Source organism: Pararge aegeria, chromosome 3 (assembly GCF_905163445.1).
Source record: "Pararge aegeria chromosome 3, ilParAegt1.1, whole genome shotgun sequence".
Taxonomy (NCBI): Eukaryota; Metazoa; Arthropoda; class Insecta; order Lepidoptera; family Nymphalidae; genus Pararge; species Pararge aegeria.
The window spans coordinates 2051418-2070365 of record NC_053182.1 but is presented as its reverse complement, the minus strand read 5'-3'; the positions used below and the strand labels follow the sequence as shown (position 1 = coordinate 2070365).

The 18948-nt window shown below is 34.4% G+C and overlaps 1 protein-coding gene across 3 annotated transcripts; it reads left to right on the top strand.

Moving 5' to 3' along the window:
* The first annotated feature begins 153 nt into the window (after positions 1-153).
* On the top strand, positions 154-14560 carry LOC120636971 (G2/mitotic-specific cyclin-B3). Of its 3 annotated transcripts, none has more exons than XM_039908549.1 (8): positions 154-299; positions 518-823; positions 1688-1962; positions 3329-3542; positions 4822-5076; positions 6873-7028; positions 8962-9136; positions 10321-14560. In XM_039908549.1, the coding sequence occupies exons 2-8, from the start codon at positions 524-526 to the stop codon at positions 10488-10490; spliced, it is 1545 nt and encodes a 514-aa protein (XP_039764483.1). In that variant the 5' UTR covers positions 154-299; positions 518-523; the 3' UTR covers positions 10491-14560. The 3 variants fall into 3 exon arrangements, with proteins under 3 accessions (XP_039764483.1, XP_039764484.1, XP_039764482.1); XM_039908550.1 differs by having other exon boundaries at positions 515-823; positions 3332-3542; XM_039908548.1 differs by having other exon boundaries at positions 515-823.
* The last annotated feature ends 4388 nt before the right edge of the window (positions 14561-18948 follow it).

Sequence of the window (18948 nt, the reverse complement as noted above, 5' to 3'; positions counted from 1 at the left end):
TTGACATTTTTTTAATAACATGGCATAGTTAGTTCAACTAATACAGACACTCGTACTCTAATGAAATTTGAAAACGAAACGTCAATTTTATAATCGTTTCCATTGGTTCATCCATCTCGCCAAATCTGCCAATAGAAATTCAAGGATTATAGCAACGGTTTTTGTAGATTGCACTGTTCGGTTGCGAGTTGAAATAACGAAATTTGGACTAAATATTAACTTTAAAGTTACTGTTGTAGACCGTGTGAATTCTAAAATAAGTTATTTATCATCAAAACGGCGGTCCCCGTCTACACAGTGTGAGTATACTTCATATTTTGTAAATATTCGTATGACGCTGTCTTGAGCAGACGTTCAGTTGTTTTGCCTCCATTTTTGGTCGTTGGCATGAGAATTTTAAACCGTTGTTTACCTATAAAGCCGTTTAATTTCTCTTGATTTAGTTTCGGTATAGTGTAGCGAGTTTAATTATTTGTAACACGTGACGCGAATGTATTATTATCCACTTTTGCAGTAGTTAGTAATGGCGCCAACAAGGTTGGCTTCGAAGCCGATCGGCGTCAATGAGAACCTAAACGGCATCATGAGCCGTGGGATCACGACGAGGAGTAAGCAGTTGGCTACTCTGAAGACTTACAAAGACAGCCTGAAGGCGCCAAACAAGCGGAAAGCTGATAGCCCGTTGAAAGACATCACTGCGAAACGGGCTGCCTTCGGGGACATCACCAATGCCTTCAACAAAGCCTGCACTAATACAGACAAAGATAAAGCCATGGTTGCTAAAAAAGTCACTGTGGAAAGCAAAATGCTCCCTACTTTAAAGGTTAACAATTTTTTTTTTTTACATGTTCTTAGGGTAATCTTATTATTTTTTCTAAAACATTTGCAGCGTTTTTATCTTGCTATTACAGGATTTCTTTTTATCTGTAGGTATTTATATTGCTTATTTATGCAATGTTTTGACATAATATTGCTAGTTCATAAGGTCGGTGCACTTTCCCCCCAAAATGTGAACTTATATAAAAACAGAAAAATAACAAACAAGTTTCTTCAAACTTTTACAAGCTGCAGTGCAGTATTTTTAAGTATATCACATATTTGTTCAAACCTTCAGTATACAACATGGCACATGATTTAATAATGATGGTTGATTTATCAGTAAGTGCTGAGTGGTCAATACCCTTATGGATTTAGGTGACCCATCATTGGATGTACATCCAATACAATACAATTTTTATATGTTGGAGGTCTTAACAAATTTGGTTTTTCTGATAATTATGATCATGTTAGAGCTCTTTACAAATATGTTTAATCCATTTTTCTGACACGAAACTACCAAGACCTAGCCTACCAAGGCCAACAGAATCCAACCTACACCTTTGATCCTCGTCAACATCACTTCAACTGATTGGTGTACACTGCCTGACATAGGTCTTCTTCTCCTGGCCTTGTCTACGTACTTAGTTGGCTGGGACCTTCCGATGTACATAGTGCCACTGATACATCAATCAAGCCAGCCAAGCTCACTCCAAATGCTTAGCAAGCTGCACAGGTTTCCAAGATCTTTGGTGTATTTCCAAAATCTGCAGTCCAGTAAAAATATAAGTAAATATTAATTGTTGTTATTTATTCTCAAACCCTTTGCTCTGCAGTGGGTCATTTATTAAGCTGACATTTCCAATTTTAGAGCATCAAACCACAGGCTACATTATTAAATGGCAAGGCGTCCAAAACAAAGCAGCTACAAAAAGCGGCAACAAATGCCATAGAGACTGTACAAAAGCACTTTGCCAAAGACCCTCCCAAGCAAACAGCTCCCCGAGCACAGAATGGAATCCTTAAAAATATGATAAGAAGGTCTATGGGTAAGGAGAATCAGAATCAGAGCTCAAATTCGGCCAAGTCTGCTAGAAGCGACGTCTCTGGTGAACCTTCCCTGTATACTACAGCTTTGGAGAATATGTTAGTATGAATATTTGTGTTATTTTGACCAATTTGTTTAAACTTTATGAATTTTACCGACTGGTAGACTGTGTCAAAATGATGATTAATGTAACTGGCTTATTTGTCTAGTGGTTAAAATGTTTCAATGTCTAATGTCCTAAGTTTGATTGTTAAGTTTTGTCAAAAAAAATTGGATTATATTGGGGGTTTCCAGTTAAGAAATTCCTCAGTACCTGACCAAAGTTAAGATAGTGACATAAGCATATTAAGTTGTCGGTTCCAGTTATATCACTGATATGTGATAATTATTGTCAAAGCTTACCAACCCTCACTCCTTCTATGAGAGGGATGCCTGAGGGATGTTTCTAGAAACATTAATGGGCAATGATGATGCCATCTTAAAATAATACTATAACTGCTAAACACTGCTGTTTGTGGTGTAAGCTTCCAGTTGGATATTTTGGGTAAATTGGTAAATTTTTGAATTTATGAATCAATATTTATTTCAAGTCAGTAATATATATAAATCCGCTGGAGATAAAAACCGGAAGCGTTGGTCAATAACGCCGTAGCACCGCGCCTGTCGCAGTAATTGTAGATTGTATCTTAAACACCGAATTAATAATCATCAGGTGCCATCTTCTTTAAATTGAAGTTTGGCGGTCAACTGTCGAAAATTCTCTCTATTGAGAAGATCCACCACCTTATATCGTCCAACCATTTGCGCCTCTGACGTCCTTGAAATCTCTATTACCTGTACACTGTACAAGTCTTGGGAAGGAAAACGGGAGTAAATAATATTATAATTTGAAACGAGCAACACGAAAGTACATATACAGCTTTCATCCTGAAGATACATATAGAATACTTTTTCCCAGAAAATTAAATAGTTCTCGCGACGGTTCTACCGCCCCGCGCACGGCTCATTTTAAACCCGCGGAATGTTGCTAGCTCACAAAGTTTGTCCCATTTTACGGTTAACGTTTAGAACTACATAATTGCTAAATGGTATGAAGAGACTAACCGTTTCTGTACGTTTTCAATTCTGTAGATATAATGATCCTGGATTACCTACTAATATTTGAAAATGCCGAAATGCAATGTGGTTTTTGTCTTTGAGAAAAAATTACGCAATAATGTCGAGTCTTTTTAATACTTGATATCATTGCTCACGGTTTTTATCGGATGGAATGTTAATTCACCCGATAAAACACTTATATTCGCCATGTACAGTGGTACCAGCTGTAAATCAGATCCCAATTTCGATATAATGACATGCCAAATTTCTCACGAACCGCGAATTATACTCGAAAATTGTGAAACTTACTGCAATATCAGCCAAGTTCTTATTATAACAATTGCGAAACATACAAAATATTTTCAGCAGCCCCAATGAGGCCACAAAAGATGGCTACAAAGTTATAAGCGAAAAGCTCGATAAGGTAAATTTAGATGACTCGCACCGTTCCTTGGAGGAGCAAACCGATATTCACAAGGTTCCCGAGGGAGTGGTGGACTTTGACAAGGAGAACTGGAGTGACCCTCTACAGGTTTCCAGATATGCTATGGACATCTTCACCTATTTGAAGAGCAGAGAAGTATGTTTTAATGTAATACTTATTATATGTGCCTTTTTAGTCTAGTTGTTACCATGTTTACCTATGGATATCGGTAACCATCCTCGGTAGGTCTTGGGTTCGAATCCCGGGTCTTACCAAAACTTGTTGGGGCATTTAGTGTGTCTGTTGAAAAAGTCTCAGTAGCACAGTTGGGAAATAGCGGTATCATCCACCGTTCCTCAAGTTACGCCGTCGGACTCTGTTGTCATCACTAACTTGTTATAATAATCGTTAAAAACAATCGACCCCCATTTGAGCAGCGTAGTAAGTCTATACTCCAAAAACCCTCTCCCCCAACACGGATTGTAATAGGGCTTATGAACATTGACCAATCCTAGATACACCAAGTCTTATTATGGACCGCTGCGCTGTGTTGGCAAATCAATAATAACGTATTTTTTTCACCTGACCTGAAATCCAAAGACCAATACAAGGCAACGATATTTTTTGTCATATATTAATAATAATAAAAATAAATATACTACGACAATACACACATCGCCATCTAGCCGCAAAGTAAGCGTAGGTTGTGTTATGGGTACCTAAGTACCCATAACATTACGTACCTGATACCTGAGTACCAATAATATACATAAAACCTTAGAATATACATATACAACACCCAGACACTGAAAAACATTCGTGCTTATCAGACAAACATTTTCTAGTAGTGGGAATCGCACCCACGGCCTTGGATTCAGAAAGCAGGGTAGCTGCAAACTGTGCCAATCGGCCGTCAGCTATTGTATCGGCCGATATTGTTAACGCAAAGCAGTTATGTAAAAACCACGTTGCCACAGTTACATGTAGTAGATTTAGCATTTGATCTCAAGATAAAAGCCGACATCGTGTAAACAGCACATGCGACATTGCTTAAGACTTTTATTAAGAAGGCTAGTCGCCAGGGTGCTTGGCTTACCCGGCACTTACAGCATTTTTACTCTGTCCAGACTCTTTGTTGGACCTAAGACTATCCTAACTATGGAGGGTATCTCTCTCTAGCATTGGTTAATAGTTACAGTGTTTCATGAGATATAGAGAGCATAAAGGTGGGAAGATTCATCAATGGAGAATTTGAACCCAGAATCGGCACAAGGCCCGAGTTTCGGAATCTCAATAAATGTCTATGTCCAGCTGCAGAAGTCCTTCAGTTTAGATAATGCGGTAGAAATTATCAACATCCACCCATTGGGTACTAGAGTCATCCATAAACCATGTAACCACTACAGGAATCTGATGAAATTTTCTTTATTTCCAGCCACATTTTCTTATTGACGACTACCTTCAAAGGATGAAGGGTATCACATCCTGGATGCGAGCGCTCCTCGTGGACTGGATGGTGGAGGTTCAGGAGAGCTTTGAGCTGAACCATGAGACTCTGTACTTGGCGGTGAAGCTAGTGGACTTGTACCTCACCAAGTCGAGTCGGACTCAACCCGAGAAAGACCATCTCTCGAAAGAGGAGTTGCAGTTGCTTGGAGCTTCTGCACTTTTCATCGCAGCCAAGTTTGATGTGAGTATTTATTCTTTCAATTTTGATTGTGGACTGTTGCAGCTGTCAGCGCTAGCTGATTGTTATTTACATTTGCATGGTTGTGGTTACGAATTTATTTTTTACCAGCTGTTGCCCGCGAATCCGTACGCGGTTTTTTTATGAATCCCGGTTAAGGAACCGGGAACTGTACATTTTCCCGGGATAAAAATCAGCCTATGCGTTAATCCAGGGTATCATCTATCTCCATTCCAAGATTCAGTTAAATTGGTTCAGTAGTTTTTGCGTGAAAGTAACAAACGCCCATCCAGCCATCCATCCATCCATCCATCCATCCATTTTTTTATTATACTTGATAGACTTGCGCTTGACAACTATCATGCCTCATGTAAAGCAATGATGCTGTCTAAGCTGGGGCGCGCTTGCCTAGTAAATGCCTAGTTTGTGGGAAGAAAAGAGAGTAACAAAGGCTGGCCTTTCACAACTATTTATCACATGAAAACTAACTGCTCCCGCGGAATTTGTATGAAACCGTAGAAGCATGCGGACGGAGAACATGTGCTACAGCCATTTATCTTTATCATCATATAAACCCATTACCAGCCTACTACAGAGCACGGGTCTCCTCCCACATTGAGAAGTGGCTAAGGCCGTAGTCCACCATGCTGGCCTAGTGCGGATTGGTGGACTCCACACACACCTTTGAACATTATGTAGAACTCTCAGGCAAGCAGGTTTCCTCACCATGTTTTCCTTCACCAGTGAAGCAAGTGATATTTTAACTTTACTTAAAATGCACTTACAACACCATCATCCCACAATGTGAAGTGGTAAAGGCCGTAGTCCCGCCAGACTGACTCAGTGCGGATGGGTGGACTAGTGCGGAGTGGTGATTGGATATAATATACAGATTAACACCCAGACCCTGTAAAACACCTATGTTCATCAAACAAACATTTTACCTGCTGTGGGAATCAAACCCACTCGACTCAGAAAGCAAGGTCGCTTCCCACTGCGCCATACGGCTGCAAAAAGTTTAACTTATATTTATACATATAACGCCCAGTTGTTTTTTTAACAATTTCTTACTATCTGAAATAATCTAAATCAAAATCTTAAACCAAAGTTTGTATCTTACATAATAATCTATAACTAATAATAAATGATATAAAACTAAAGTACCTTATTTAATATGTAATTACAAATATTAAAATCTATAAATAAATCATAACGAAAGTACGTCCAGGTTAATGGCGCTTCCTGCATAAATCGCCTAGTTCGGTGTAATTATTGTACGCGTGCATTAATTGTGCGGAGTGTGTCGCACGACGCAGCGACCGTTAGCGGCGCAAGCGGTGGGTAGGCACACTAATTTCAGTAGGCATGTTATTCGGTATTTACGTATTGTATGAGTGAGTTTTTATTAAAATATGTCAAGTAGTAATAATATGCAGTAAAGTTTCTTGTTTTAATACTAGTTTGTTAAGTTTTGTGTTTATTAAGTTTACAGACCTACTATTTAATCATGTTTTGATATTAAGTTCTAAGAAATAAGTGATGTGTTTTAACAGTGCACTTTATAAGTACATTACATTACAGTATTTAAAATATGAATCCTGTACATGCCACTAGTCCGCGGTAGAATAAGTGATATCCTAAATACAGTTATAACTAGTTAGGAGTCAGATACTCACCCACACCAGGGCCAAATTATGACTTTTTTACCTAAATCTATTCAAATATTTGTGGGTAATAGTAAACCTTGTTTTGATACATATATATAAATAAATAAATGAAATTTGTCGTCGTGTTTCCAGGAGCGCATTCCGCCCCTCGTGGACGACTTCCTGTACATCTGCGACGGCGCGTACACGCTGAGCCAACTGCTCAAGATGGAGATCACCATCCTGCGTGTCGTTGACTTCGACCTGGGCATCCCTCTGTCCTACAGATTCCTCAGGCGGTATGCTAGGGTGAGTATTGTTATCATCATCTTGCCAAATAATGGGCATCTTTTGCTGAACAAATAGGTCTTCAACATTCAAATGTCCATTCGTGTAAATCTTAGAAAGTTTTTTTAAATCTAATTGTTACCTAAAATGTATTAAGCGTCTTAGTATTTAGTGTAAATTGATAAATAATAGTTGTGCAAATAGATTATTATTATTATTATAACAATGTAGTCACCCCAATAGTAATTTTTTAAAAAATATTTATAAAACTACGATTTATAAAACTACGACGATAATGGCTAGTATAGCCATATATCGTCAATTCGTACTGCACAATTATGTTAGGCAAGGATCTGGGAAATACGTCATTCCGAATCTATTCACCTGTTTAAACAGCGCTTAAAAAATTATTACTTATCTATGTAATTGAGTATAATTTATATCGGTACTTTTGTAGTTATTATGTAAATGTAGTATGTATGTTCACGTAAGTTTATTGTATTTTTTGTTACACACTGTCCACTTTTTTATCGGCTTCGGACGCTCAGGTTGCCTTTAAAAGATCGCTTTTAGTGATAGCCTTTGCAGCCTAGCACTAAGTACTATTACTGTTTTCCTATTGTGTTGTGTTGCAATAAAGTTTTTCTATTCTATTCTTTTATTTGAGAAAAAAAACAACACATAGGAAACAAAACATAAAGTACACGCTAAACAAAAACATATCAATTAGAACATAAACAAAAAAAAAAAAGATTAACTACTTAAAATTAGGTAACTAAATAAAATTAAAGGTCGCCTGAAAGTGATCACTTCTACAGCGCTGATTTTCAGGCGACCTCTTTCGGCGTATTCTCGGAATGGTTTTATTTCGTTACTATTCCACAGAATTTATTATAGAATCTAATCATTAGTGTAATTAGTATAACTATCGATCGCGGTTTAAAATTAGGTAACTAAATAAAATTAAAGGTCGCCTGAAAGTGATCACTTCTACAGCGCTGATTTTCAGGCGACCTCTTTCGGCGTATTCTCGGAATGGTTTTATTTCGTTACTATTCCACAGAGTTTATTATAGAATCTAATCATTAGTGTAATGAGAATAACTATCGATCGCGGTAATAAACAAAGTCACAACCATTAACTTGTTGTTTCTTGTTTTTACGTATACAATTTACCGACACCTGCTGTAGATTGTAGACGGCCTGTATGTAAATTGTATACGTAATATAAAATCAAGCATTTTGTAGAAATTATAAATCTGTAACTTATTATCATCCAATTATTATACCAAATCATAAGCCTATTTTTGCTAATAACCTATTTATATCACAAAAATTATAATTCAAGTCTTCGCGCAGTTCCAAAGACTAGGTTTTTGTTTTCTAACAAAAAAACTGCAATATTTTAGTCGTAAAAGGTCTTTGCAAAGCACAAGCCAACCAACCAACTAATTACCGTGACTACCAACTAATTACCGTGGTACGAGTTCCGTCCTTAAATATTCATCATTTTTAACAACCAGCAACCCTTATTCGCGGGCGGATTTAATTAGGCAACCATATATGATAGAAATAGAAAAAAATTAGCTTTAATTTGGTATATGATTAATAGATAAACGTTATGAACGTATAAGTGTATCGAAAACATATCTGTTTACATCTGGCCTGCGAAGAAGTACGGACAGGTGCGCAACGGCAACCGTGAATTTTTTAAATCTTCATATACATGATGTAGACGTTATTTTATTAAAAATACGAGTGAACGAAATTTTTTCCCAAAAAAAAATTAGGCGGCCAAATTGTGATAGGCAACCTGGTAAATATATACACTTCTAATTATAAATATACATAAAAATTTAAACGCACACGAAAAAAGATAAACGCACTAATCCTGCAGCCAGATCTTTGACCATAAGTTATTTATATATTAATTTTAAAAAAATCATACGTAACAGTGTGCACGAGTGTCGATGCCCACGCTGACACTAGCCAGGTTTGTGCTAGAGCAGTGTCTGCTAGAGTACGGGCTGCTGGGCCTGCCGGACAGCAAGATGGCAGCTGCCGCTCTATACATCGCGCTGCGGATGAAGTCCCTTGGCGGGTGGACGCCCACCTTAAAGTATTATACAGGTCAGTGGCATTCCCCCTACTTAATTAGTCTATAGATGCCATTCATAAAATCGGTATTGTCACTAGCGCTCTTACAATGGTTCTGATAATATATAAAAAGGGGTACATACGACGCGCGCCCGCCGCGCACTGCTTGCTGTTATAGCAGTTAAATATGGATTGTATTATTGCTCTCTGAGTATATTTAAATGTTATTTGCTACAGGTTTAAGTATTCTTCAACATGCAATATATACATAATAATATATATGAAAAAGACATATAACAAAATTAAAATACATATACATAAAAATATAACAAAATTGAAATTTCAAATAAAGTGAACTGTAACAATATTAATATTCGAAGTAAAAATAAACTTGTAGTGCAGGCAGCATAGTAATTCATTTAAGGGTAATTGTATATCATTTTATAACCAATAACCACATGAAATCCTTGAGATGTCTCTCAATAAGTTCAAAGCTTATATGTTTTATATAAACGTAAGCTAATAGAAAAATCCTATTTTAATATTAAGGATAACAAGTATGATATCTTGGGTATGAATTGCTCTCACTTCATAGCTCAACATTAATTCGACTGTGAGATGGTGACAACAAAAAAAAACCTGGCTAAGTTTGTTGTGGGCTCTTCTTAGACCAGAGCGCATTTGGAACCCTCCTAGCTTTAGTTTTAAGTTAAGGAATGCAGATTTCACCATCACTAACTTGTTACATGTTAAATGTATGAACGCTTCATAAGTGCCTGTGATAAGGTCTACATGAATAAAACATTTTGGAATTTGAATTTAAATAAATATTATATTTTAGACATTCATAATGCACCATATTTTTTCCTCATGATACATGTAGTAGAAAGTTAGAATTCCTGACTGCTGTCTTCTAACCCATGTTGAAGCAGGCGCTAGAGTTTAAGGCTGAGATCAATAGAGCTTACCTTTACAGCTTAACTAAAGTTACTATTAGAATAAATAGATTTCAGTCCGAGTTAAAACTAATAGTTTTAACTTCTAATTTCAATGTCCATTTTAATTTCTTGTTTGTGGTAATTATACCTATATGTTTGTTCTTAAAACGCCTATTCCTTTTCTATGCAAAGGGCTAAGCCCCGCTGCTGGCTTGGCTGGCAGTCCCTACAAACACACGGTTTTGACGTTTCATATGTGACAACGTTGATATTTTTCAGGTTACACAATAAAAGAAATCCTCCCAGTGGTGCTAGCACAGAACGCGACCCTCCACAAGAAGCCAAAGTCCGCCATCAGTACAGTCAGGAACAAGTACTCCCACACAATATTCTTCGAGGTAGCCAAGATACCCCTAGTTGAAGACTCTGTACTTAGTGATATCAGCTGAAATGAGAACCGTGGCACTTTACTGCTAAATTGAGGTGGGTCCAAATTATTATTATCTTTAACTTATGACTTATGTGTGATTTAATAAGGCTACAGTTACGTTACAATAACGCTTAAAATAAACATATAAAATCTGTATAAATTTGAAGATAGGGTTGTTGAAACAAACTTTAAATAAAAATAGACTCACAAATAAATGGTCATCATCATCTAGACCATAACAGTCCACTGTTAGAATAAAAGCCTTTCCCAACGGATGGGTTTGCTTATAAACACACTGGACGCATGGTAGTAGTCGCACGGAGGATGCTACCGCCCTTTCTCTGTTGCTTACTGCCTTAGTTCACTAACAAATCAATCAGCACCCTCTATTCGAATCAGTATTTTTAACACATTATTAGACAATCTTGTACAAACGATTGCGATTGCTTTTAAGCAATGTTATTTATAACTGAAGAAAAGGAATTGCTCGTTGTATGCAGTTAAATCCGGTTGTCATTCGGTAATATAAGGTTAACTAGTGCGCCCGCGTGGTGCTCTTTTAACGATTTAGCACCATTGTGGTTGTACTGTTAGTTTGTGCCTTTTATTGACTGACTGATTGTAATACGGGATCATTCCGTGGATACACTCATTATGTTTTGAAATATTTAGTTTTATTAAATATGCTGTAATGTTATTAAATCCGAAAGAAAATTAAAAAAAAAATGTTGGCGACTTTTTCATGTTTTAGTGGTTTGGTTAATCAGAAAGAAATAACTTAACAAAGCCACACTTTGTACAGCAAACAGTATTGCACATTATAATTGATTAACAAAAATTAAATGATGCAAGATGTCTCAACAAGAGGTTAAACCTCTTGTTAAAAATAAAATTTCTAAATTATTTATTTATGTAGACCTATCACAGGCGTATAATTTAATACATATATTTTTTTAATTATTGCGAAGCTATTGTGTGTTAACTACATACGTTAACTTAAACTAAAGCCAAGTCTTGTACACAAGTATTACAAATTAATTTTTCCATCAGTAGCTTTAGCCTTATTTGATTGGTTGTAATTTAAATGTAAATTAATGAATGCTAGGGTGTATTTGTATTATAATATATAATTAGGATGAAATGTCCCAATAATGAAATTACTTCCTGAATACATAATATTTTTTTAATCTGTTATTTTCGGGAAGGTAATCAGCTTTACGTGGCGTAATGCAAAAAAACTATGAATAAGGACATCAGACGAGTTTGAAACTAGTCTTGCAATCTTTGACGCAACTTCCCGCAAGTTTCAGCTTTAGTGAGATATGAATATTGCATTCAATGGATAAGTTATTGGGGCAGTTTAACTCGAAAAACTAATTAATGACGTTATTCTTGTAAACCCTAGCTTGTAAAGTTTTGTTTAGGAAAGTAATGTAAGGTGCCACGATGGCTCCCTGTTTAGATATATTTGATGAATGTTAGACAAATTCTCAGCGAAAGAAAAGGGTGTAGAACAATCTAGAATAATTAAAAAGTTAGTTAAAAATTTGTCGAAGTGTGCGGGGAGAGTTGAAAGTGCAACGTTTTATTTTACTTGTAACAAAGTATTTTGTTATAAATAGATTAATAAGGTATTACATTTGCGGCATCGTGAGATTTAACTTTTTTCAACATGTTAAAAGCACTAGATAAGCAAATTCAAATTCAAAAATTCTTTATTCATGTAGGCCTAACACAATCACCTAATCAATTCTAATTTGTGAGCTCTCAACAGTGAAATCGTACGGTGCCGTACATATAACACGTACTTGTTGGTACTTAAAACGCACGCAAGCATTTATTTTGGATTTAATTATTATACTTATTGTTGATAAGAATTTGTAAGAGTTTAAAATTTTTCGTACCGTTTTGCATTTTCGAATGAAGCCTATCGCAAACGATGAACATGAATCTGTCTAATATATTTTGCGAACGTAAGAGCTTTGATGTCTGTACTATTTATACGTGGTGGTTTTTTTCGTATATAAATGTTTTTGTATATTTAAAAAATCAGTCGTCCTAGATAGAAAGTTATACGCTATTTATACGTCTTAACGCGGGTGAAACTGTGCGATGCAGCTAGTATCTCACATAAAAACTTTAAATTGAAAAAAATGTGTCCTCGGTAAAACAGAAGTAAAGACTGATGTATGTAGGTGGTAAAGTAGTGTAGACATATTTATGTAGACTTTTGTCTATATAGTATAAAAGTGCCATATAATTGGCAGATCTACACGATATACCACCGAAATGACAGGAGGTGGTCAACCTCCAAATTAATGGAGATTCAAGTAGAGCTAAATTTCTACCAGAGTATAAAACTAAAATACCTAGATCTACTTAAAGCAAGATTTATGCTATATAATCCGCCGCTCAAAAAAATCCGCCTTACAGAGTATGACATCCATTTTGCATACTCCCAGAAGCATCAACTCATAAACCTCATTAGCACAGTCGTCTTTGAATAAAAGTAAGATACTACGGTAGAAAATTATACAAATGAAATTCAGTTTCATTTCAACAGAAATTCTGTTGAAAAATCTCCAATCGTTTTTGTTTTAACAAATAGAACCAAAATCCGACCAAATCTTGTCACTATGAATCTTCTCTTAACAATAGATTACGTGCATTCCAATATCAATGTAGACCGACATTTTTTGTGTAATTTTATTATTTGTAAATGGTGTCTTCCTATAATTGAGGATAGGATAGTTTTAACCGCGGAATATGTGTAACTGAGAGATCAAGGTCTTAATTGTTTTTTTCAAAACATTACGAATCCATACATCTCTGTTTTCTAAAAGGCACTAGTTGTATTTGTACAAACGAATTGAGTGCCTTTATCACAGATAAAGATTGATAGATATATCATATGGATATACCATAAATTTAATTTAAAAAATCCATGTAGAGTTAAAAAATTCCTTTACCTCTCAATGACAATATTATGTAACAATCTGATTTACGTATTTTAATATTACTATACTGTATTAAATATAATATATTATAGCTCAAGCAAGTCATTGGCGTATGCAATTCTTGAAATTATTGTTAAAAATATAGAACTGTAATAAATAAATTCTAATTGAATATTTTTTTATAATACAAGTTACTATGATTGTCTTATCTAAATTTTATATCATCATAATGGTTCTATGAACTTTCATTGTTAGTTTCATATTATTTTTAAGCATTTAAATTACACTATATGGCCTCTATTAATCCTAGTTGGCCATGTTCGTGAAAAAATATACAAAATAAAAAAAATGTGGACATTATTGATTAATATAAGTGTCGACCTTGCTCTGCCCTTCAAACTGAAAATTACTAGGCCAGGCCTATTTTATTAAACTAAGTCTGGGCAAAAATAGGCCACTTGTTTTCCTTGCAATTATTATTAAGGTAATCAATAACACTAGGCAGTAACAGAAGTAGGCGACTACTTCTGTTACTGCCTAGTGTTATTGATTAAACTGACAATTCAAATGCTCAAATAATCTTTGATAAAAAATTTTTTTCTAACTAACGAAAATAGTTTATTAATGTGATTAACAATTGAGAATGAGAATGTTATATCTGTATATCTTGACTAAAATGAATGCCAATTTGTATTATGCCAAATGTTAATGCTAAACTCAATAAGTTTAATATTCGACTTTGTCACCTCAACTCGCTTCTGACAGTGAAAATCGATTTTGTATATGATATTGTACATGTATTGTATTGTGGCATACTTTGCTAATGCTGTTTTAATTTTAATTATTATTATTAATAATATTAATGGATTTTTGTAATGTTTTAATTAGTTTACATTGTAATTGTTGCGTGATTATTCGCAATCATTGTCATGTTTTGTAATTTATCACATTTTAAAAGAGTACAAAATATTGGAATGTTATTATAAATGTTGTTCACTAATGCTAAGATTTAGAATAATAATACACTTTTAAAAATGTTTTTTTTTTCGTAATATCATTTGTCTTGAAATATACAAGGTTATGTAAAACCCATGTGTAAATAAATAAAAGTGATTTTGGTTTGGTACCTATTTGTTTTGCTTTTTTTTATTTACGTTGGTCTTGTGGCAGCTCAAAAGAGTCAATAAAAAACACATTATAAATTGCAATGCTTTGAATTAATCAAATTTTTTCAACATAATATCATTCACTGGTCGTTTTAACTAACAACTGACAGTAATGACTTATCGAGTTTGTTATCGCCAGTGCGTATTGGAGAAGTGTGGTGGGTTGAAAACTTATACTACCTAGAGAGTGAAAGTATATGTGGACCCTACCTCATTACCCAGAAATTTACTTGCATTCAATATCCAGTCACCGGACATAAAGACGCACCAGACTTGTTAAATGTTTTTGGGAGACTTCTATGGATAAAAAAGCAAAAACTCGTACTGGTTGCTGGATATTCTTCCACCTCAACAAACCGCAGCGTTAGATTCAAGATTGCTATATTTCCGAACCTCGATATGGAAAAGAGGAACGAACGTCTGTCCGTCCGGCCATCGATAAAGTGTATGTAACCGTTTTCTTTGTGCCCTAACTGAGCAACCGTTAAAATTGATTTTAGGCATAGAGTTAGTTGAAAAGATGAATAGTATCATGACTACTTTTAAGTTCTGGAAAACTGACAATTCGCGAAGAATGCGGGCAATAGTTTTTATTAGAAAAGTATTATCAGTTTTTTTTGGCAACTTATTATTACTTTACACCAAACAAACTAATGAAGCGGAGAAATATTTCAAGTTGCAGAATCCTTTAAGGCTTTATTAATAAACATGGCATATTGTCGCAATGTTTTCTCAATTTAATCAAATTCTCTCCCAATGATATTTCAAAAGTGCTGTCGCAAGTAAGTAGATGTGTGTCCCGAAAATTTCGTTACTATTCCAACGTTATGCCACGTTTAATAACCAATTTAATATGAGTAGGTCGTGTATAATAAAAGAATTCATTAGTCATGTTTGTGATTTAATCACACTTTGAAATTTATTGTTTCTAGAAATCGCGTTGACTTCACATAACAAACTAAATTGACAGGTCTAAAAATTTTTAAATACAATTTTTGTTACATAGGTATTCCTTAGATATATTTTTATACACAAATAAAAATGCATACAGAAACAATTTATACACGCTTCTATTTGAAGTACCTATATAAATATCCCGAGTACATTTTATGATGTCAATATGAATATGTCATCAAAGATTTCAATAGTAGATTTGCATTCTCCTTATTTTCAAATTGATGAACTTAAAAAAGCAAAACTAGCAGTGTAGCTTAAGTGTTGTAAGGATACATTTTAACTACCTATTAAATTAATATCGGTTACTTTTGAAAACCCTTATCCGGCTTAGAAACGAAATACATTATAGACCGATTTCCTTGTGCAAACTTTGTTGACTGGGTTGATTGACTGTTCGTGTTCCATGTTGCGCGCGAACCTACATTCTTTATAATTTTCTTTGACCTTTATATATACTTGATATATCATTTTCAAAAAAAATACTAAAACCGAGATTACTCTTAAATATGAAATATTTGTTTCATGACTCAAAACTAATTTACTTCTACATATAACGCGAAATAACTGAAATTTCGGGGACATATCTAAGATTGAAATCTTTGATCTATGAGATTAGATGAATCAGTTAACATACAATTTTATCAAATTCTTATCACAATCCATAATTCCTTTGAATGTTTTTTTTAATCCACAAGGGGGAGAGTGTTAGTAAAATTTATAGTAGTTTTCAATGAGATGGTATTACCGCTTGAGTCCGCATTGTTCGAAAACAATTTAACTTGACTGGCACAGTCGATATTTAGCGTGAAATCAAGAGACCTAAAATAAAGAATACTATTTGTCAAATAAGGTGCAGTAGATATGTCATACTACTTCCATCGAAATTACTTACGTGTAATGAAACTACACGAAAAAATATTTCTATTCAAAAACTAAAAATAATGCAAACAAGCACTTTCAATAGTGTAAAAAAAGTTTTTAGTTTTATTAGTCATTTCTACAGTAACAAATATTGACGATGATTTATGTATAAGTCAAACCTTCGAGGATTAGAAACATCTCATTGATACACTATTACATGTTTTGTAGAATGTATGTATGTGGCAAGTAAAATAATTAATTCGCTAATAAAAAATATCCCCATCGTTAAAACCTAACATTCAAAGGATCATAAAATTAAATTACCAATATGGTATAAATAAAACTTATTCCAAATGAATAATGAACACAATGCAAAGCTAATAATTAAGGGCAATTTAAACACATTGTATCTCTCTGCAGCGATACAGTCGCTATAGTCTGTACCTAAAACGCAATTTCATTGGTCGATATCGAAGTCGAAACCCCGCCTGCGGGTTATTCGCACGCAATAAAGACCAATGAAATTCAAGAATGCGTTTTCAAAAGTTTACCTCTATTGACCAATTACAAAGAGGTCATCTTGCGGGCGTCTACGGTTCATAAGTATCGAAACAGAGAAATGAGAGAATGGAGCTAACAATCCTGATTTTTAATATGTATATTGTTACAATCTTTTCTTTAGAGTGTCTACTAGGAGCGATGAAGATATATCATATTGAAGAATTTTAAAGCGTAGGTTCCAATGACATAGTATCGATACTTGAAACCGAATTTAGTGAAATGTGCAATCTTGTTTTTGAGGTGTCAAGATGTCTGTAACGGCACTAATACAAGTAATACAAAATACACGTCAATAAATTCGAATCGATAATCGAGACTTTAAATTCAATCGCTTTTGAGTGAAATTTAAAGAAATTGCAATATATGGCATACGCTGCGTCACGACTTTTTCTCGATTTTTTGGCAGCTGTCTAATGTTATAAATGTCATGAAAAAAACGTAAAGTAATTGTCTAATTTGTTTACATCCATATATACAGGTATAATGCGACAAACAACCAAAAAGTCTGAAAGTAATTCTAAATGGGCATCGCCAATGCGAAAGTCAAGTTCAAGGTCATCAAGACCTTGAACTTCATGCAAAATAAAAATGAAGCAAGAAGAGATATAGCGAAAATCTTTTGAAACAGCTATATCGCTATCCAATTTGAAAGGTAATACTTTTTATGAAATCATCTGTTTGTGTGATAGCTGCATATCGTCAAAATGGCGTATGCACGTATGCCAGTTTCCATACGAAAGTGAGCAATAGCCTTAATTATTTTTAATTTTAAATGAATTCAACGTCAATGAAGCAATGCATGATTATTAACGCTGTAAACTTTGTTTGATAATGTTGACATGCATTGGTGCCAATGTTGGAAAACTGAATTGACAAGTATTGCTATCCTTCTCACAACATTCGCTGTAGAAAGGGATAGCTAGATTTACTTACAGCAAATTTAATTGATTTAGATTTAGCACCAGTGTTAAAACGCAATAGAACATTTGACTCTCTCCTCTATGAAATCAAATTAGTTACACAATTTTGTTAAATCAAATTAACATTTTACGAAAATTCTAATCATCTTGGGATTTTAATTTAAATCATTTGTTATTCAACTTCTTATTATTTTTTTTATTTAACTTTTCAAATTTATCTAAAGGGCATTGGTAATTTTGGTTTACTTAAGAGTCGACCATTTAAATTTTATTTCCAATAGTCTAATCATACTATTACAGCGTATATATATACACAACGTGTAAATGAAAACCGAAATAATACTTGAGAGATACTTTATGTACTGTCTCTGAGACTTATCTGTGAAACCGGAAACCTAAAAGTTTTTTAGTAAACCACTGCCATAGTTTTTACTGACGAATCAGATAAATGTAAAATTGAACTCATGTGACTCCTTTAGTTAGCACCATGCGCGTGTCGGTCTTTTGCCTTCATTAAGGTAAACACTTAGAATGTTTCGAATTCGTTTGTATGCCAAAATTAATATGCTTACGCACCTTTGAACAGTATTTCGTTATTCTGTTACGTCGTATATGTTTAGTATGCAGTTTTTCTCTTATCCAGAAAATGCCAGCTATGAATGCATAAAGTTCCTATGTGCGGCCAGTATCTTGAAATAAAATAATAATGGCCGACAGAAACTAAAACAGGGTCCATTCTTAAATATTTAAAGCAAGAAACATCCAATGGAATTAACATGCTTGAAATTGAACATTGTAACAAGATCATTATAATTTAGATTTAAGCATTTTACAGTTGATATTTCATAAGAGTTATTGTTATGTTATTTGTCAAATACTCTATTGGTTTCCCAATCTGTCAACTAACGATAAACAGAATAAGCGTACAAGCGACCTTGAGACTAAACACTATACTTCTTGTCTAAATAAAAAGGCGGGATGATACGAGTTCAATCAACTCCTCAAATGAGCTTAATAATAAAGTAATGGCCGAAATTCGGTTTTACACAAACCCT